Genomic DNA, 21938 nt, shown 5'->3' on the forward strand with positions numbered 1-21938 from the left:
GTGAAGGATGTCAGGCACACCTATCATACTCAACGACATACCACACAATCCATAATAAAATTCTTCAAAGATAACATCATGTTCAGATTTCATCTGATGCTTATCCCTAAAGTAGTCATGGAATTCCATTTGAATCAGTCTATTAACTCATCTGTCTTCTTCCCTAAACCCTCTTAGGAGAGAAAAAGCTCCACACACAGGATGTTTTGAGGGACTGAGCATACTATATTGAAAGAGGAGAGCCTTTCAGACTGCCTTTGCAGCTCTTCATGGCCATTTCTGGTGCTTCGAAAGTCATCTCTCAAAGGATATCAAAACGGATTATGCAGTGCTTAACAATCTGCTACCAAATGGCTGATTATACCTCTCCAATCCAATGTTAATGCTCACTCAACTATAGCAGAAACCTACCCATATCTGAAAACTGTAAGGCAGCCACATGGAATAACTCTCTGACTGTTGTTAAATGCAGTGCTCTTGACCTAGCTGCAAGATCAGATGCCAGGTTTGGGGGAGCAATATTACAATCTCTGTTCAGTTAGGTCAGTCAGAACTCCTGAATTTCACTTGCCAGATGCAGTGCTGCTTGTCGGTCAGCTAGAGTGGGATTCACACTGAGAAGAGAGAACGGTTACTTACCTTTACAGGAACTGTGGTTCTTCAAGATGTCGTCAGTGTGGGTCCCACAACTCGGCCTGTATCCCCACTTTTTTGGAGTTCTCTGTATCTGTACTCTGAATTAGTGAGGGACTGGGGAGGGGTGGTTGGGGCCACTCTGCCCTTTACCCCTCAGATGAGATTGCAGGTAAGAGAGAAAGGAGGGTCGTGTGGTTATGGCAGTTGAATGTCACCCTGGATAACTGGATTGTATCGCTGCCTCTGCCATAGAGTTCCTGTTCTAATACCTCATTGTATGGGCACCCAACTTGCAGGGTTGGCAATTTTCCAGGAAAAACTAGTTTAGGAGAGGATGCTGGTAAATACTGAACCTGTTTTAAACTGGGAAAAATAATTGAATCAGTGTCCAGCAAGCACAGAACAAATTTTGGGTACATCCATTCAAAACCAAGGTATAGGCTCAGTGTATTCACTACATGAAAGTTGGTCATTTGCTCCAGAACGCTGCATGGCTAAGTGCACCTGGACTGGTGGTAGGCAACTCTGTATGCTTCTGACTGCTTAATCAATGCTTCAAGCCCACAACTTTGCATTATTGTTGTTTTCATGTAATCAGATGTTCTTGACTTTTGTTTATATAATGTTGAAAATTGAAATGAGTCAAGACATGTATTACTTCTTGGAGAAAATACCAAACTAAAAATGTATACAGACATTCCAATGTTCAGTATTATAATTACATATATTAACGTTACGCCCACTGCGGTCTTACTTTTTATTTGTACAACCCTAAATTATTCTCTGAATCTACTTCATTATATAACCATAATTTGAATATGTAACTAAAATTCACTGTAATGTGGTTTGCATTAATAAAATGGTTTTTAAAATAGAAAATGCCTTAAATTGGAACTAACTGGTTTTTCGTGAGGTGGTAAAAACCACCTCTGGTGAATACTATGCCATTCTTGCTGACTTAAGACACCTAGGGCTTGATTTGCTGAAATGCTGAGGAGTCTCAACTGAAGCAAATGGGAGCTGTGCTTGAATAAAGTGGTATAAGTGCTAAGAACTTTGAAAAATCAGAGCCTGGGCATATCTGTTTGGGTACCCCAAATTAGTGGGCACTTGACAGTTTTGGACTTTATCTCTCGTCTTTAGTTCCTTATCTGTAAAACGAGGCTACCTCCCTACGTCACAGGGGCTATGACAATGAATTTATCTCTAAGTCTGTGAAGCACTCAGTCACTATAGCTATGAGGGTCAAAGAAAAGACCATATGGAAACTAATCAGTATTCAGTGTAGGGTTTGGATGATGTGGTATGAATAAGGAATGGAGTCGAACATTGAATGGTGAGGATAAAAAGAAATACCGAATAGCTACCTATTCAGTGAGCACTGTTTCTCCTATGCAGTATACAAGTCAGAGGTCCTGTGGAAAAATATTATGTGATCATCCAATTAAAGATGGCAGTACAATAGGCAACATGTAATTCTGGCACGTCCTAGAATTTCAATGATTGACTTTACAACTTTAATTTTCTTTAAATATAGCTTTCTCATGGGGGAAAAAATATAACGGGTAGTGTCAGGCAACTTTAATTATGGGGTAGTACTGCCAGTCCCACATATAGTAAGTGTAGGTGTGTGTTTGTCATTTTATTTGGAATGTAATTTTATACTCACTTTTCATTGCCTGTTTTCTATTTAACCTCTCTGTTGTAATTGTATATGAAAAGGGATAAAGAAATAGAAGAAGAATTAGGAATTAAGCAGAAATGAGAATCCATTTGAGAATAAAATAATTAATTTCTTTGGTTTTGAGTTAGCATCAAAATGTTTATTTTAACTCAGCTGTTTATTTCCCCCCTAGGTTTGGCTGAAATGAATTACATGCATGAGCTTCTCACAAGCATGATTCACAAAAGGTAAGTTAAAATGAGTAACACACAGTAAAATATTTTCGTATGTACAGTTCTATTTTAATTTAATTAAATTCCTGTTGAGTATTTTAATATTAATCCTTCAGCTATGTGAGTTGTATTCCCAAAAGGGACCCCTGGGGTAATTATGCCCCTGACTATTGTGAATTACTGTATAGGTATTACAGTGATGCATTTCCTCTAGGTTGCAAGTATATCTGCTCCATTCAAGTGTGACTTTAGAAGAACAGAATAATGTGTTTTTGACTCCAGTTCCTGGTTACAGAAAGGTAAGCAAGTATTGAAACATGGCTTAATTTTTATAAAAGAAGTGGATAGTTTTGGCCATAGGCAACGTTACCTTCTCACGCTAAGATGGTGGAATTATTACTAATATTTGAAATTATTAATATTCATATGGGAAACCACCAAACACTAATTTAAGCATAAATTCCTTTCTTAATTCCAAAGGCCAAATGGAATTTATACGAATGCTCTAGACATGCATAAAAAGCCTAAATAATAAGCAATTCACTACAACCAAACAGTAACAAAAGCATTTGATTGAGATACTTACAGATGGACTAAACCCAGGGGTGCTTAGACCCAAGTTGGTCCGCTCCAAAATGGTCAAGCAGGTATTAGCAATGAACTGCTTTAAGAGTTTACTTTTTATATCCTTCAACAAACAAGTAATGTCCTTGCCAATCATTGACTTGAGCTAAAAAGCAACTTGAGACAATTCACCCTTATTTCTGGTCTTAATCCAGATAATATTTACAGCCTCCTTTCTTCCCAAGGCCTTTCCTTTCTTATCTTCTCCCCCACTCTTTGCTTATCAGCAGAACAGTGGGAAGGTTGGGGATTGTTTCTTTTAAGACAATTTTTCTTTGTCTTGTTACTGCAACTCTTTGTTTTATTAGTTACTTTGAAAACCATGACAGGTTTCAGAGTAACAGCCGTGTTAGTCTGTATTCGCAAAAAGAATAGGAGTACTTGTGGCAACTTAGAGACTAACCAATTTATTTGAGCATGAGCTTTCGTGAGCTACAGCTCACTTGCATGCATCCGATGAAGTGAGCTGTAGCTCACGAAAGCTCATGCTCAAATAAATTGGTTAGTCTCTAAGGTGCCACAAGTACTCCTTTTCTTTTTGAGAACCATGCATCCTTACCACACTACAAGTAATACTAATTCTCATGGTCTTCTTTTATTTGCTGATTGGGGCCTTCTTTACAACACTTACTTAGCCAAATGTAAGTCAACTTTAATTCTTTAATTTTATTCTTCTCCTACAACTGTATAAAGACAATCCAGCTTTTTCAAGTTCGAAACTGATCACTTTTCTGGTAGGTCAGAAAAGCTTTCTTCAGTTAATTTACAGCTGTGGCTGTTATCACTGTCCACAGCTTAAAAAAAAGGACGGGCTATAATAGACTTGATGAAGTTATAATTAAACAAATTATTGTATATTGTTCCTGCAAAGTGAATTGCAGATGTGGATTCCTGCTCCTGGGTGTCGGTAGTTCTCCATGCTGGATCATGCCCTATGTTTGTTAGCGTCTTGATTTCTAGTGCTGTTAGATTATTGAAGTGTTACAGTTAAAAACTTAAAATATATATGTACTATGAAGTTACGACAACCATTTCCAAATATTTTTTTACTATAGCACTTTTTGTTTTATTTTTAAGCACTAGAAAAATAAAATCAAAGTGTTGTGACACCTTTTGTTGTCTAGACACAATACTGAAGAAAATCGCTTTGGAAAATGGCAGAGGGCACAAAACACAAATAGCATATTTCTATTTCATTCACAGTTTTTCCTCCCCACCAAGGAAAGTTATATAAATACATATATTAATATAGATCAGTGAACTTTTCTTTGCATATTTTTTTTCTTTTTGGACTTGAACTAGATTATTCTGTCTACAAATATGGCTGAGAGCTCTGTAACAGTTCCAGATGTAAAATATGGTGAGTATCCTATATTTGAATTAGGAATATGTGTATCCTATATGTACTTCACTTGCATTTCCCTACTTCGGTGCCTCCCATCCCCAATCGAAAAAGGCCTTTATCACTGTCTTTACTGTATAATAACTTTGACCGTGAGAATTCCACCCCCTTCCACTCTCCCAGCAGCAGAGATTCTCTTACAGACTTTCTCTAAAGGTAACAAGAAAAAGAGAGAAAAAATTAAGATTGACCTACTCTGCTGTATGAGAGTTAGGTAGTGATGGTGGTTGTTAAACGTGTCTGACACTTGAAATAGTTTTGCTGCTTGTGGATGTTGTTGTGACAGAGCTAAAAACAATTGGTATGTCTTTAAGGCATAGTAACTTAAGTAACCCTGTTAGAGGAATCTTTGTCCTGTGGAAAAATGCTTACATGTGGTGGATAGCAACATTAGACATGAACCATTTAAGCTATGTGAAGTTACACATTTATGATTGTTGATAGGTGCTCGTGTTGACCTGAAAGTCTCAAAGAGGACTCTCTGTCCCCCATAGATCTGAAAGAAGCATATCTTCATATCACATGTTAGCAGCTCACAGGTATATCTTCACTGTGCTTCAGAGTAGCAGCCGTGTTCGTCTGTATCCGCAAAAAGAAAAGGAGGACTTGTGGCACCTTAGAGACTAACCAATTTATTTGAGCATAAGCTGTTGTGAGCTACTGCTCACTCCTTACCCTTGGACTAGCAGCCAGCCCAGAGTATCCAGACACATTGTGGTAGGGTTGGTAGTAGCTCTGAGGTAGGAAAGGAAATACGTATTCTGATCAGAGCTCGCTCGGTAGATAAAGTATAGCAGACTATTTGGAGAATAACAAAATTTCTGGATTCATACAGACTTGTTATTAACAAAGATCAAAGCCATCTCCTGGCATCCCAAGCTGTCCTTCATCTATGGGGGTAAAGATTGACATAGGCTCCCACAAGGTGTTTCTTTGGATAGCTGAAACCAAGGAAAAGTATAACTGAGTGAGGTGGTTTACAGTTCATTATCTACATAGGTATCTTTCAGTCGGCAAGGACCTTACAGTGCATCCTACTGTCCTTCCGCCATCATCCTACACAGAATGTAAAAGTTACTTGGGCAGTATGTTAGTCCCTTGGTGGATGATTGAGATGGGATAACAAAAGAGGAAGGGGACAAGGAGCCAGTGATATTGGGAAAATGTGTGGGAGCTGATTGATGACTGGAGGCTGTGGGGTAGAGGGTGGAGAGAGGGAGAACTGAAACTGGCTGGGCAAGGAGAATGGGGACAAGGAGTCAGGGCGGGAATGTGACTGGGAGTGGTGGAGGAAGACTGGGACTCGGACAGGGAGCCTTGAGGCAGAGACTAGGACTGGCCAGGCGAGGAGACTGGGACAAGAAGCCTGAGGAGTGGTGACTGGGACTGGGTTGGCAAGATCAATGGGACTGGGACAAGGAACTACAGGTGAGGGAAAGGCAAGACTGGGACAAGGACAGATTTGAGGGGATGGGTATGAAGGAGTGAAGCGTCAGGGGAGGGGATTCCGAAAGGAATAGCCATACGGTTATGTGCCAGGGAGACCACCCTCCCCTTTACAGCCTGGAATGGAACCTAAGATTCCTGAGTCTCACCATTCCTCTGCTGTCATCAAAGATTTGTGAAATCCACTGTCAAAATGTTTAATCTTCCTCTGGTGCTGGTCCACACACAGGATGACAGCCTACTATTGCTATTAGTTACTCCATTAGTTCAAGTAACAGTGATCTGTGCAGTGGATCTAAAGCTACCAGGTCTGCTGATGACCAGTATGGGGTGTCAAAATTCATAGTTCTGTAGATTCTAAGGCCAGAAAGGACCATTGTGATAATATAGTCAGACCTTATGTATAACTCAGGCCATGGAAGTCTCCCCAAAGTAATATGATGCCACATGGTGGAATTTGTTTTTTTCAATTTGCTCTTTTAAAAACCTAGGACCTGATATTTTTCAGAGTACTTAGAATAATATAGCAGTTTACATATTAAAGTTCAACTCCTGTTGATGTACATTGCAGCTGTGAGTCCTCAGCATTTCTACAAATCAGACTCCTGGGTCTCAAGTCAGTCACCAGAAAATGAGGAACACACAGTTTAGCGACCATCTGTGGAAAGTTTGGTTTTGGTGACTTGCTTAGCATCACATAGGAACTCGGTGGAAGAGACAGAAATAGAATCCTGTTCTTCGAGTAGTATGCCTCTGGGTGATCCACTGTGGGTGTATCTGTGCCTCTAATCAAAGATTTTAGGTAGCAGTGTCCATTCAGCCTGCACTTATGCTGTCCTTCCCTCCTGGTCTGCCTCCAGGCTATCTACCGCAGCTCAGTCGAATCCTCCTCAGTTCCTTCTCCACCGCCTTTGGCCTTGAAGGGAGTGAGAGTTGTCCCTTCCTTATCTGCGTCATTAGCATAAGTAGTAGTAGTTTTTGGTTCTTTTGTTCTTCTTAATAGTGAGTGTTTCATTATCCTGTTGGGTTAAAAAAAAAAAAAAAGAAAAAAAGCTTCTGTTTACCTTTTCCATTTTTAGGAAAGCCCTCCCTTTCTTCCCTTGGGGTGTTTAGAAGACATCAGGAGCTGTGGAAGCTCCCTAAAAGTGAGGAGGACACCAGTGCCCGAATCATGGACCTGGCCCTCTGTGCTACCCCTTCCCCTCTGCCCTCACGCCGTCCTTTTCCCTCAAGATCCTACCCCGCCATTTGCTCTTCTCCGCCTCTTCCCCCCATTACTTGCCTTTACATCTAGTAAAAAGTGGTGGGGGCATGGCCCCCTAGACGCCCCCCTGGAAGAAATTCTAACTTCTTTCAGTTTAAAAAAAGGAAGAAGAAGAAAGACGAGAAAACATCTCTTCTGCATTCTTCACTGCTGGAGGGTAATTGTCCCCCCACCCCCCAGGGGCATGTGCAGCTCTCCAGGCTTCAAGAGATGCCTCTCCTGCAAGGAGTCGATTCCAGACACACCCTGTGTCCAGTGCCTGGTGGAGTCCCATATCCCTCAGAAGTGTTCCCGCTACCAGCAGCTAAAGCCGAGGTCTTGTAAAAACTGGAAGCTGAATTTAAAACTCCTCCTAATGAGAAGGCACTTCAGCTGCCATGGGACTCTGCTGACCCCAGATCATCCCCCAGAATCTTCAACTTCAAAGGGGGTAGAGTTGGCAAAAAACCACAGCAGATTTCCCCTATAAAGGCTCAAGGAAAAAGGGCTCCAAGCCCTCAAATCGAGTTGTTGGCCAGCCAGAGGGGTTCTGCAGTGTGATCTGCCACCTTGGTACTGGCAACTCCGAAGCATGGTACCCAGAAGGGGGTCTCCACTGTGAGTTCTGCTGCACCACCTAGAAATATCAGGGGCTCAGGCTCTCAGGCAGCGGTACCACCCCCTAACGAGAGAGACAATTACCATACTGTCTTTAAAAGAGCGGCACCGAGTAAACCTTCAGTACTGTGTGTGACAAAGCTCCCATCTATGGAGCACTCTGTATGTTTACAAACGTTGGTACTGACCGTGTACCACAGACACTCTGCAGCAGCATCGTATGAGCTAACAGTGCTGCAAGAGTTTGGTACTCTAGTGACCTGACAGTTAGGAAAAACTGCAGTCCCCATTACTCTCTACCAGGGCCCTGGTTATGAGCACATCCTGGTCGCTGGAATCACTCTCGATACTAGGCTACGTAACGCACAAACCCTGGTCAGAGCCATCCTTACCCACTGACAAGTCTGACAGTGACCAGGAGGATCTCATTTCCCTGGCCTCTCACCATCACAGCACAAGGGACCTCCTCAGTTCCATCGAGCTGACCCGCAATCATGGTATGGGCCTCCTTGGGGACCTCCCCCCCGATGGCTGTACGGATCCTATTGAAGGTGCTGACTTGCCAATGTACTGGGGGGTGGGGTGGAGTGTGCTCGACTGCTGGCTCTGCCCCAGGCCCTACCCCTTCCTCCAGGCCCCTCCCCTCCCCCAAAGCATCATGCCCTTGCTCCTCCCACTCCCTTCAGAAGCCTCCTGCACACCATGAAACAGCTGATCACAGTGGGCGGGAGGCGCAGGGAGGGAGGGGAGAGGCATCAATTGGTGGGGCCGGTGGTGGGCGGCAAACATTTGGTGGGGGAGCTGAGGGGGGGGGGCTGCTGGTGGGTGCTCAGCACCCACCATTTTTCTCTGTGGGTGCTCCAGCCCCAGAGCACCCATGGACTCAACACCTATGGATCCTGTACTTCGCGGGAATCTGGGGTGTCTCAGAGAGAGTCTGTCAGATGGTCTCCTACAATGTCACTGTCCAGAGCCCCTGAGCCAGGGGTGGAAGAACAGGAGGAAGGGCTCGAAGGGAAAGCTACCCCTCCAGCAAGCTTCTTATTTTCACTGGGCGAGGCTGTGACGCCCCTCCTCCATTACTAGCTGATTTTAAGAACTTTTGGGATCTTACCAAGAGGGTAGTGGATGAGCTGCAAATTCCCCTGCAGAAGGTAACAGATACACATCACAAGCTGGTGGATATTCTCCACACTGCCTTCTCATTATATCTTATATCTTACAAGTGATTTACTTATTTTGTTCACATTGTTAGTGCTGTATTTTTAAAAGAATTTTAGGAGATAAAACAGAAGTATTAGGATAGAATATCCAAATGCAGAAATGGCTGTATGTATATTATCCAGTGCGCACTAAGATTCTGTTGTAATTCAAAGTAAACACTGGAATTCTAGTTTGGAATGCTACTGTAGACATTCAGACTATTCCAAGTGTAATTGTGTATATGTAGAGCTTTAGCCCACTTTCTTTCAATTAATTGCGTTTTTTTTCCATTTAAGATTATCCTTTATGGCTACAGAAAATCAACCAATATTTGTTTTATTGCAGAAATTTGTCCTCAGTGCAATACTTGAATTACTGTGTGTGTTTGTTTGTTTATGTATTTTTGTTTTAAATTGCAGTCATCGATTTCTGTTTGACTAGAACTCTGGTTTGCGATGAAGACACTAATTATCAGAGCCTGAGACTTTGCTGGGCTTCTAAGACTAGTTGTAATCAGAGGAAAGGTAAGGCATCAATAGTCTTATGTTAAGAAGCTTCAGAGAAACTTGTTAGGTATGGCATAGGAGTTTTGCCTTGGCTTTTAGCAGCATTAATATTAAGTGAAAAGGCCATTTCACATAATCTTTGCTCTGTGTGTAGGTCTGTTGTAGCTTTTGGGTTATTTGATTTGTCACTGTTCCAGAATATTCAAATGTGATTTCGTAAATATGTTGATACATACTGCCCTGTACTGTTTTTATTTTTATTTCTTTTCATATGGTAACTTACATAACATCCTAAAACTTGGGAGGATTGCTTATTATACTTTTAGAATAATATAGCTTTAAATGGTACTTGGTTTTAAATGCAGAATTCTGTTTTTTAAAGTGAGGTATTTACTTCTTCCTTAACTCATACACTGTGCTCTCTGAATAAATTTAAAATGACTGCCTTGCTTTTTTTAGCAAAATTTATTTGCATCAGAAGTGTGATCCTATCTATTATTAAAACAGGACACAGAGTTCCTCAAGTTAAATATTGCCAAACTTACTTTAAATGTGTATTTCCATACTGATCCTGGAAAATGAATACATTCTTGAAAATGAAGGCTACAGCATGGATAACATTCAAAATATTCTGCTCAGATGCTACAATAAAGCCCCAGGGCCTTGGATTTATGTGATATAGTTACATGCATTTTGCACTGTCCCTCTGCTTTGCCTGCCAGTCCTGTTCCTGTACACAGGAATGGCAATGAAATGTTCTAGAATGCTGCTCTGCTTGCAAAATAGCAGGCTTGCTGAATGGAAGAACAGTACTCCATGTTCCAGCCAACCAAAACCACAGTTGTAGCTTGGTGTAATTTTCAGCATGACAATCTTGATCCTGTCAGTTCCACATATAATGGAAAAATCAGAAGTTATAGTTGTTAAAAAATCAGAAACTGTAAGTACTGTGTCACCTTTTTTTGTGTTAAATTTTTCACTATTGCTTTTAAGAAGCTTTAGATGGCGTAGGGATTAAAAGTGCCTAAACTAGCACTCCCAGCAGCGGAGCTGCACTAGTACTGGTGGTGGTGCAGTTGTGGAAGAATTCTCAAAAATATGCAGATGTAGACAAGACTTAGATACTTAATTGCAGCCTGCAGAAATAAAATATACAGGGACATTGTCATGTAGTTTAGGCATTACATTTGGGTTTTAGGTCTTACAGTTAACTAAATCAGATATCAATAGGAATGCTTATATTAAATAATAATTAAAAAAGATAACTTTGAACCATTCTCCCTCCCCTCAAGCTTTCAGCAAACCTCTCTGTGAGCATATTGCATGATTGGTAATATACTGGTCAGGAGAAGGTAGCAAGATAAGGATTAGTCCTAGTGCTCCTCTCTGGATCTTGCAGATTTCCAAGAGAAAAGCCATGCTGGCAATTAAAGTTGTTGCAATCACAGCTAATTTATCCTTTATGCTCTAGGAAGTGGAGAATCAGTGGTAGCAAGGCTCACGAGATCCATGTTGCCAGGAGTATGAGGTTTAGATATATCAACAGAGGAGGCCAGCTCCCTGCATGATAGCCTCTGATCTGTTCAAATGTGCTTTTATTTCTCAAATGAGCCATAAACTCCATTTGGCATTTGCAGACCAGATCCTCTATCCCAGTGCAAGGTCAGAACCCTTTTCCTTTCAAAGGGGAAAATGAAATGAAGTTCTAAATTTCTAGCAGAATTTTTTTTCTTACAGGATTTTTTTTTTTTCATGGGAGGATGATCAAATTCTAAGGTGAAATTTTCAGAAGTGCTCAGGTGACTAAGGAGCCTAACTCCCATTTTCAGAAGTGATTTAGGAGCCTAAGTCTCACTGAAATACTTCGTCATTTCCTGTTCTGTGTGTGTATAAATGTGGAAACTTAACATGCTGCATAGGCTTTTTTCAAATGATGTTCACTCTGTTTGTATTATATGAAATCTATGAATTATCAGTGTACTATGTGCTGTACAATAGAGGAAGTGTGCCTAAGAAGTCCCAGCTCCAAAGAGCTTAGACTAAGGTGCTGATCCTGCAGTGAGCTTTGCAGGTTACTCACTGCAGGATCAGGACTTGTGCACATTTTGCCACAAAGTGATATAATATGAAGCCAGATATTCCTATACAAAACAAACAGATGTACTCAGTACCGCTCATACACTTCAGGGGTTAGGTGGGTATTTATAGCAACCATAGTATTTGAGTCTGCCACACACTCTTTAATATATTTATCCTGGCAACACCCTGGTGAGCAGGGAAGCACGTTTTTTCCCATTTTATGGATAGGTGCTGAGGCCAGAGACTAAGTGATTTTCCCATCTTCCACGAGTCTGTGACAGAGCAAGAAATTCAGTCCAAATCTCCCAAGTTTCAGGCTAGCATACTAACCGCTAGTTGTCCTTACTTCCATCTTCCAGATCCTGACTTTGGATCTCATAGGGTTCATTCTGCAGTTGCTGCATAAGATGGGGAAGGGGAATTAGACTTTAGATGGGATTTTCAGTTTGAATTTTCTTATTTGAGTTTTACTCAAGTCTGTTACCTTTGCTACATTGTCTTGTTGTGAAATATTTGGAGTGTGTGTGAATGAATCTTTTTTAATTTTTAGTATAACATGTTTAAGTCTGAGATTGTCAGTTTACAAATCATTGCCAAAGCATGCCTTAATCTGCTGTATTATTTAAAGGCCGTGCTGGACGTGTTTCCAAAGGGTACTGTTATAGGCTTGTACACAAGGACTTCTGGACAAACTATATACCGGAAAATGCAATACCTGAGATGCTGGTAAGAATTATTTTCAAATGTAATTTTTGTAATATGATTTTATCTGTGTTTAGTGATGCAAGTGGTAAGTGTGGCTACATTGTTGTTAAAGATAATGTATAATTATGAAAGTTATTGACATGTTCAGAGAGTGTAAAAATGGTTGATATTTTGGAGTAATTTGACTAATATTTAGTAATATAGAACGAAGCTGGTAAAATAATACTTTCAGGTTACTTCTACTGGAAAAATAGACATAATGTGTTAACCATTTTCTCTTTGTAGAGGAAGACATATCCGGTCAATAAAACTACATTATCTTGAATGGTTTGGTAGCCTGCTAAAAGTAGAATCTATCCGTAACTCTGGGAAATATGGTTCAGTTATCGAATAGACTTATTTGGCGGTCTATATCTAAAATGTGGCTTTTATAAAAGGAAACATTCCATATAGCAAGTTAAGTGAGTTAACTTCTGCCATTTGTGGAAAGATAATATTTACAAATTTATTTTTCCTTTCAGCGTTGCCCATTAGGAAGTACAGTCTTAAAGGTTAAATTGCTTGATATGGGGGAGCCAAGAGCCTTATTGGCAACAGCTCTATCTCCACCCAGTATAGGTGACATTGAGCGCACCATTCTTCAACTTAAAGAGGTAGGCACTGTGACGGGTCTCCTCCCCCCCACCCCGGGGTGCCGCTTGGGACTGAGGTACCACTGAGCACCCTGACCCACCAGCCTGGGCTCCCACTCACCCTGTAATGCTGTGACAAGCTGCAGACATGCTCCCAGTTTCACACTTTCTTCAGCACACAGGTAGGGACACATCCAGCTGTAATAACATGAAAACAGGCTTTCTGACCAGCCTACATGGGAAGGCTATTTAGCTAGGGCACTTACTAGCTTCCAAGGTGTGCACCCCCCTCTGAAGAGTAAACCCCAAATTATACTGTCTTGCACTGCAAGGGAACTGTACAGCACAAGCTTGTGAAATTTGCTCCCCTCCCTCAGTGTGGAGGACAATATGCAACAACTCCTCCCCCCCGCTCCCGGGTTATGATTTCCACACACCGGTTTTAGACCAAGCAAAAATAAACATATTAACTACAAAAGAGAGGTTTTAAGTGATTATAAGGGATTGCAAACTGATCAAAGTAGATTACCTAGCAAATTAAAAAAACACAATCTAAGCTTAATATACTAAAGAAATTGGATATGAGTAGCAAATTCTCACTCTAAATGATGATTTGAGCAGTTCACAGAGATTCTTGAGGGCAAGCCGCACCAGGTATTCCTTTCACAGACTAGAAATCCCTCTAGCCTGGCTTCAGCCCTTCTCCCCCAGTTCAGTCCTTGTTTCTCAGGCATTTCCAGCAGTTTTCTTGGGTGGGGAGTCAGTGAAGAACAAACCTGATGTCACTCCCCTGCCTTCAATAGCTTCTGCATATGGTGGGAACCCTTTGTCTCCAATTTTTTGGTTCCCTGCCTTTCAGTGGAAAAACACTGGTATTCTGTGATGGAGTCCAGTACCAGGTGACTAGGTCACATACCTCTGTAGAGCCATAGCAGCCATGGGTCAGAGACTGTTTTACCATCCTCAGGAAAACTTCCCAGGCAGGCTCTGTGGTGGGAGATAAGCATCTTCTAAGACCTATTGTTTTCCCTGATGGCTCTTCCCAGGCAGCTATCTAGACTGATTGCTTTCTGTCTAGTGGGTGTTCCCCAGATGTAAACACATTTATAACAGATGCATAGACAATATTCCTAACTGCAGATACCAAAATGATACTTGCATACAAATAGGATAATCATGTTCAGTGAATCATAACCTTTTCAGTTATATCTCGTATGACCTATCTTGTATAAAATACATCATAGTTATGCCATAATTATATCATAATATTAGTATGAAGAATGTGGGGTGTAATGCCACAGGCACTTCTCCTAATTGTTTTGCTGAAGCCCAGATAGTCTAAATATACTGTAAATAGTCTGAACTTGTGTCTAATAAGACATTTAAAGAGGTACTGACTCCTCATGGAAAACTGAAAAAAAGCAAAAACAAAAAAAAACTAAACCTATCAGTTTAGAAACACTTTCTTTTCCCCTCATTGGGGGACATCACTCCCCTTTTTAACATAATTTCTGCAACCATCAATTTTAATGTTGCTACAACAGGATTACGGCTTCATTTAGGAGTAGGCACAGATGACTATTTGGGAAATAATCCTGTTTGTAGACAAGCATCCTTAGTAAGAAAGTATGAAAGAAATAGTAACGAAGCCATGTGCTGTAAGAATTGTTTATAAATAAAAGCCAAAGTTCTGTCCACCTCTTCCATTCTCGGAGAATGGTTCTGATATTGCGCAACTCTGCACAGAGTTTGTGCTTGCTGATTGTAAACACTGTGGGAGCATTAGTGACATTAAACATATCCTCCTTTCCCCCAAATGTAGGAGTAACAGTTTAAAAGTAGTGTAGTTCATTGGCATCTTCAATCTCTACCACACACGTTTTAGCTGCAAAAAAGTGGGCTTTTTAAATTTTGGTTTAAGCTTCCCAACCTTTTTTCTCCGCCAAGCACCTATAGTGGTTTCTGCTACTAATTTCAATTCTTGTTCTAGGCCAGATTTTTTTTTTTTTTTTGATGCAAAGGTCTTTGATGTCGGGAAAGTTGAGTCGTGCTATTAACCATATGATTAATTTTTATAAAGATGGGAGCACTTGCAATTAGTGCACTTCCTGAAGAAGAAAATCCTTATGATGGTGAGCTAACCTTCTTAGGAAGAGTATTGGCACAATTGCCTGTGGACCAGCAGCTCGGAAAGCTAATAGTTCTTGGCCATGTCTTTGGATGTTTAGAAGAATGCCTTATTATAGGTAGGTGAGGGAACAAAAAACATTTAAGAACCATCATCATAAAACTACATCCGGATGTGTTGCAGCTCTTGATTTCCATCTATTTTTGTTACAGCTGCAGCACTTTCTTTGAAGAACTTTTTTGCAATGCCTTTCAGGCAGCATCTTGATGGATACAGGTATTTTATTTTCAAGATATTTAACTTCTTGTTTTTAAAACAAATACCTAGCCAGCCATGCTGCTTCTCCAGGGAGTCTTGGGATTTTGTCTTCTAGACTTTGCGGAGAGGGTGCCGGGAGTTTGATCTCTTCTTGTCGATCACAATGCTGAGAACATATTACTTTGCCTTTCTACTATAAGAATAAAGCTAGCCTGTACAGAAAACCAAGCTTTTTCAGGACCAGACTGAAACACTGGAATGGACTTCCATGTGAACTAAATTCCACCCCTCCGCTCTAAATGCAAGCCACACTTTATCCTATGCCTTCTCTAAGATAAATACATAGCTGTGTGCACATTCTTAAAAAAAAAAAAAAAACCTACTAAAACACTATACTACACACAGTTCATCCCGTGGGGTGACAATATGAGAGAGAACAAGCCACATGTGACAGTTGCTTAATGCACTGTTGGAGGGCACTGAGATACTACTGTGATGAGGGCAATATAAGAACCTTGCAGAATAGCCTTAAACTTATTCATTGTTTATCTTGTGATACCTTTCTGTTTGCATTCCCAGGAGCAAAATGAATTTTTCTGGAAATAGTAAGAGTGACTGCATTGCACTTGTGGATGCATTTAAGGTAATCATGTTTTCTAGTATTCTAATGAAAGGGCTGATCTTCCAATGAAATTTAGCAAACATAAAGATGTATTTACTTAGCCTTGTAGAAGCTCTACAGTGTTAACAGGGCTAATAATAGCTGCTTAAAATATAATCTGTACAATGTTAGTTTGAGCTACTTATTTCATTGTTAATATCCTCGTTAGATGGTTTCCAAAAGAAGTTTCTATCATAAGCCTTGTTTCTTCTTCAAGTATGTGTTAGTGTGGAACCCGCTGTAGGTGCACACTTGGCTCATGCACGTAACAGTGGCTTTTGAATAGCAGTTTCTGGTGGCACACCCTGTGATCCATCGTGCTCCCATGGGAGGGTATAAAAGGACAAATGACCCTCCCCCAGCTCGTTCTTACTGCCTGCGGCAGCAAGATGGAACTCAGTGAATATCCAATCCACTACTCTTTTCAGAGCTTCAAAACTCTGGGTTTTTTTTTTCACAGATCTTCTAAGAACTTCTTTTCCTCTTTGCAAATCCCAGAATTGTACATTTTAAAAAAAGAAAAGTATTTGGTACCCCTCCAATAACTAGGTGAGGTGCTTAGTGTAGTGGCATGGCGGACTCTAAACCATGAGGATTCAAACTCTGCCTTGTTACAGCTCCATGCTGTGGACTATCAGGTCCTGTTCACAAAGTATAACTTCCTCACTTAAGAAAGTCACCCGCTTCCTGTCCAGAATCCCACAGGAGAATAGGGAGGAACTAAAAGATACCATAAGAGGCCCAGATGGCCATGAAAATAGCATTTATGAGTGGCTATGGATGTGTCTGACATGGCCATGAGGTCAGTAGCCATGACTGTGATTGTTAGAAGGTCCTCATAGCTGCTAGCATCCTGAAAGAGGTGCAATCCACCCTAGAGGACCTGCCCTTTGAATGGATAGAGCTCTTTAGCAATAGAACTGATGAAGTGTTCCATTTGCTTAGTGACTCAAGGACTACATGGCAATCTGTGGGGATCTACAGACTGAATCCTCATCTAAAGTTTGTGATACAGCAGGGCCAGGGAGCAATGGGAGAGTGGTAGAGGGGAGCTATATAAGCCCTAGGCTATTTAAGGTGTGATTCCCTGTAGACTGGGGGAGGTTAATACAGGTAAATTTGAGCACCTGTAGCCAATTAAGGTCCTGTCAGGAACCTAATTAAAAAACCCTGCTTCAGGTGGACAGGGGGAGCAAGGAAAAAGAGAGGACTGGAGTTGAGATTTGTGTGGCTGAGAATTGAAAGACCAGAGAAGTGGAGGAAGGGAGATCCTGTCCCAACAGAACAGGGAGACTCCCTCCCCCAGTGTCAAGGACCGAGGGTAACCCTACCCAAAGGGGAAGAGAGTAAGAAACCCACAGCGTTTGAGAGTGGCGGGGGCTCAGAGTGAGAAGCAAACTCAGATCCTTTCCCCACTTCCCTCTTCAACCACCTTCCCGGGCCACTAATGGGGCCCTCAGCACCCCAAGAGCAGGGGCAAGGGATGGCGTCCTAGCCTCCCACCACCAAGAAAAGTGCAGAACCCGCCATACCAACAAAGTCCACTTTGTCACAAATACCAACCCCAGCAAAAGTAGAGGACACTCTCCTACTCACAGGATCAAAAGCCTGTGTACAGACTGAGAAAACAACTCCGGTACTCCAGGGGATGGCGGTCACAACTGCCATACTCTCAGAGGCAGTAGGTTTGATGGGGGTGTTGGTTGCCACATGAATGGCAGTCCAGATCCTGTTACCACATTTGCCTTTCCCCTTTTGAGTAGGCTTGGTCTACTATCATAGCTGACAAATGGGTGCTAGGCATCATCGCCCAAGGCTATCTCATCTGTATCCACTCCTTACGCTTTACCCACCCTTCTTCCCCATCCCTCTTCAGGGTTCACCCAGCTAGGCCTGTTGGTGAACGCCGTGAAAAATAGTCTCTTATCCAATCACACAAGATTGAGTTCATAGGGGCCGTGATAGATTCCAGGTCGGTCAGAGCATAGCCTCAGGATGGGTTCCTGTTGTTGAAGTCACCGTTACTAGAGAGAAAATCAAACCCAACTACAATAGTGTGGACTTGCCTTAGGTTGCTCGGCCATAGGTTAGTGTTCACATATATGGTGCTGGTTGACAGATTTCACCTGCTTGCCCTACAACTTTGGCTTAGATCTGTTTGTTCTCCAGCAAGATAGCAAATGAACAGAGGTCTTAGTGCCACCTCATGTCATAATGGAACTGAGGTGGTGACACTGGCCAAAGAGCTGATGCATAAATGGGTATCTCAAGTAGGGGGAGAGAGTTTATTTTACCTCTGGATTTGACACTGGTGCAACTGCAGCGGGAATACTGTGTCCAGTTCTAGAACCCAAAATATTCAAGGAGGATGATGTTAAGGGTTTGTAGAAGAGACACAAGAATGATTAAAGGATTAGAAAAGATGCCTTAGTAATAGACTCAAGAGCACAATCTGTTTAGTTGAACAAAAAGGAGGTTAAGGGATGATTTGATTATAGTCTATAAGTACCTACACGGGGAACGAATATTTAATAATGGGCTCTTCAGTGAAGCAGAGAAAGGTGTAACACAGTTCAGATGGCTGGAAGTCAAAGCTAGACAAATTCATAATGGAAATAAGGTGCAAATTTTTAACGATGAGAGTACTTAATCATTGAAATAATTCATCAAGGGTTGGTGGATTCTCCATCACTAGGAATTTTTAAATCAAGATTGGATGTTTTCCTAAAAGATATGCTCAATCTTCTAGGGATTATTTTGGGGAAATTCTCTGGCTTGTGTGATCAGGAAATTAGACTAGATGATCACAATTGTCTCTTCTGACCTTAGAATCTATTATTATATGTGGTAGCTAGTATCATTCCTTGTATGTTCTTGGGTTCTGTTCTTACTTTCTCTCCCCAACAATGGCGTTAATCCTGGATGTGTCAGGGACAGCCTAGGGAGCCCAGCTGAACCACCTACAGATACAAGGGACCTCTAACTCAGAAGGGACTTCACATAAATGTCTTGGAACAGAAAGTCATCAGGCTAGCCTGTGTGGCATTCTTACCTGTTCTACAGAATTCCACAGTGCAGATGCAGGCAGCCAGTGAATCCAATAAGTACTACATATATAAGCAAAAAGGCACCCACTGATCACCACTCTCCATCAAGCTCTGGACGTGGTGCCAACAATACAAGATAACCCTCCTGGCTCTTCATCTTGTGGGAGTCAGCAACAACCTGGCAGACTTCCTGAGCAGACAATCCATTATCAGTCACAAGTGGTTGCTGTAGAGGTCTGTCATAGAACTAATATTCCATCATTTTGAGGGCGCATGTCCCACTGGTAGACCTGTTTGCTACCAAGGATAACCTGAAATGTCAGAACTTTTGCCCCAGAGGGGATGTGAGCACAGGATCATTACCAGACCTCCTCCTTCTGCAGTGGAATTAAGCCCAAGTATATGGCTTCTCACCAAGTCCCCCTTCCCTATGGTGGTGTCCAAAATCACAAGACAGAGCCATGATCATCCTCATAGCTCCCTGTTGTCCAAGTCCAATTTTGGCTGGCAAACCTGCTACAGATGTTCATTCAACCACATTTCCAGGTCCTAGACTGCCTAGATCTGATTTCACACTACAACTGCCAGATACTCCATCCAGACCCAAGGTCACTGAATCTGACAGGATGGCTGTTTGGTTAAATACCAGCATGGACCAAGACTGCTCCCTGCAGGTCCAAGAGATCCTGATACAGAGCAAGAAGATGTCTACCAGAAAGACTTAATCCTCAAAATGAAAGAGGTTCTTAGTTTGGGCAGCTCAGTACAGCCAGAGCCCTTGATACCAAAGATCCTTGACTACTGGTTGGATTTCAAATACTCTGGCCTTTTGTTCCACTCCATTAACGTCTGCCTTGCAACAATCTCTGTTTGCCATCCACCTGTGCTGTCATGCTTGGTCTTCTCCCGCCTGATGGTAAAAATGTTCTCAAGGGCTTACTGTATACTTATCCACCAGTCAGAGAGCTGCCTACTGCGTGGGACCTCAGTATCATTCTCCTGAGGCTCACTGAGCCTCCCTTTAGAACTTCTTTTGGAATGCTCCTTACATCATCTCATCCTGAAGACAGTCCTTCTAGTTGCCATCACTTTGGCTGGGAGATAGTGAGCTTCAAGCACTTAAGGCTGAATCTCTCTCTGACATTCCATATGAGCAAAGTGGTGCTGAAACCTCACTCTTAAATTCATTCCCAAGATGGTCTGAGTTCTATGAGAATCATTCAGTCTCCCTGTCTTCTTTCCTGAATCCCCATTCTATACCAGAAGAGAAGAAATTGCATTTTGCATGTTTCCAGAGCCTTGCTTTATTAGATTGATAGAGCAAAACCGTTCAGACTATCTTCCCCAATAGATACTACTAATCAGATGACTTCAATCTCGTGTGCGAGGCGCATGCATTTCTACAGTGGGATCCACACAGACAGCTTCTTGAAGAACCACAGTTACTATATGGTAAATAACTGTTCTTTTCATTGTCTTGAACTTCCTAATATTCTTTTGAGCTTAATTTTCCATAGTTGTCACGCCAAATGATTATTTTAAGAACAAAAGAATGGCCATACTTGGTCAGATCAGTGGTCCATCTAGCCCAATATCCTGTTTTCCAACAGTGGCCAAAGCCAGATGCTTCAGAGGGAATGAACAAACAGGGCAGTTATCAAGTGGTCCATCCCCTGTCGTTCAGTGTCAACATCTGGCAGTCAGATTTAGGGATACCCAGAGCATGTGCTATTCTAATGGTTTCAGTACGCTCGGGTGGTCTCAGGAATTCCCCAAGCACGTGGCATCCCCATCCGATAAGTGATTGACACACACAGTTCAAACACACAATGCATTTTATTAACACACAAATCCCTACTGCAGTAAGCTAAAAGCACCTCAAATTGCAATTTCATACAGTCCACGGTGATGCTGAATGAGCAGTGTCCCGGTTCTGATGATCAGTCATTTCGAGGTCATTGGATGTTGTCTTCTCTCGTCTCATCTCGTCTCTTTCCTCTTATGCTTTTGGCTTATTTTATACTCTGAATTTGACAGCACACCAGTATTGTGGTTAAGCCCTTGCTGCTGCACTCAGTGTCATAGAATCTTGGCCCTGGTCTACAGGGGAGAGAGGGTGGATCGATCTAAGTTACACAATTTCAGCTACGTGAATAACATAGCTGAAGTCGACATACTTAGATCGACTTACCTTGGTGTCTCCTCCACGGTGAGTCAACTGCTGCTGCTCCCTCATTGACTCTGCCTGTGCCTCTCATGGCACTGGAGTACAGGAGTCGACGGGAGAGTGCTTGGTGATCAATTTATTACGTCTAGACTAGATGCGATAAATTGTTCCCCGCTGAATCGATCACTGCCGATCCGGCAGGTAGTGAAGACATTGTAGAAGGGTAGGACTGGAAGGGACCTTGAGAGGCCTTCTAGTCCAGTCTCCTCCATTCAAGGCAGGACTAAGTATTATTTAGACTATCTCTGACAGGTGATTGGAGATTTTTTTAAGAGCAAGTTAGACAATGACAGAGATTCCACAACCTCCCTAGACAATTTATTCCAGTGCTTAACTATTCTGACAGGAAGTTTTTCTTAATGTCCAGCCTAAACCACCCATTGCTTCTTGAACTATCTTCAGAGGTTAGAGGACAATTTTTCTCCATTTTCCTTGTAACAACATTTTATGTACTTGAAAACTGTTATGTCCCCTCTGTCTTATCTTCTCCAGACTAAACAAACACAGTGTTTTCAATCTTCTCTCACAGGTCATGTTTTCTAGACCTTTAATAATTTTTGTTGCTCTTCTCTGGACTTTCTCCAATTTGTCCATAACTTTCCTGAAATGTGGTGCTCAGAACTGGAT

General features: G+C 41.8%; 1 protein-coding gene across 1 annotated transcript in view; it reads left to right on the forward strand.

The window, feature by feature from the left end:
* TDRD9 (tudor domain containing 9) overlaps positions 1-21938 on the forward strand; it is a 151152-nt gene that overhangs the window by 79427 nt on the left and 49787 nt on the right. The window contains exons 10-18 of the mRNA XM_073349793.1: positions 2493-2547; positions 2747-2831; positions 4459-4516; positions 9488-9592; positions 12282-12379; positions 12880-13011; positions 15071-15236; positions 15331-15394; positions 15956-16019. Coding sequence (XP_073205894.1) covers positions 2493-2547; positions 2747-2831; positions 4459-4516; positions 9488-9592; positions 12282-12379; positions 12880-13011; positions 15071-15236; positions 15331-15394; positions 15956-16019 — 827 coding nt within the window. The remainder of the gene's footprint in view (positions 1-2492; positions 2548-2746; positions 2832-4458; positions 4517-9487; positions 9593-12281; positions 12380-12879; positions 13012-15070; positions 15237-15330; positions 15395-15955; positions 16020-21938) is intronic.

The sequence above is a fragment of the Lepidochelys kempii genome, chromosome 6 (genome assembly GCF_965140265.1).
Source record: "Lepidochelys kempii isolate rLepKem1 chromosome 6, rLepKem1.hap2, whole genome shotgun sequence".
Taxonomy (NCBI): domain Eukaryota; kingdom Metazoa; phylum Chordata; order Testudines; family Cheloniidae; genus Lepidochelys; species Lepidochelys kempii.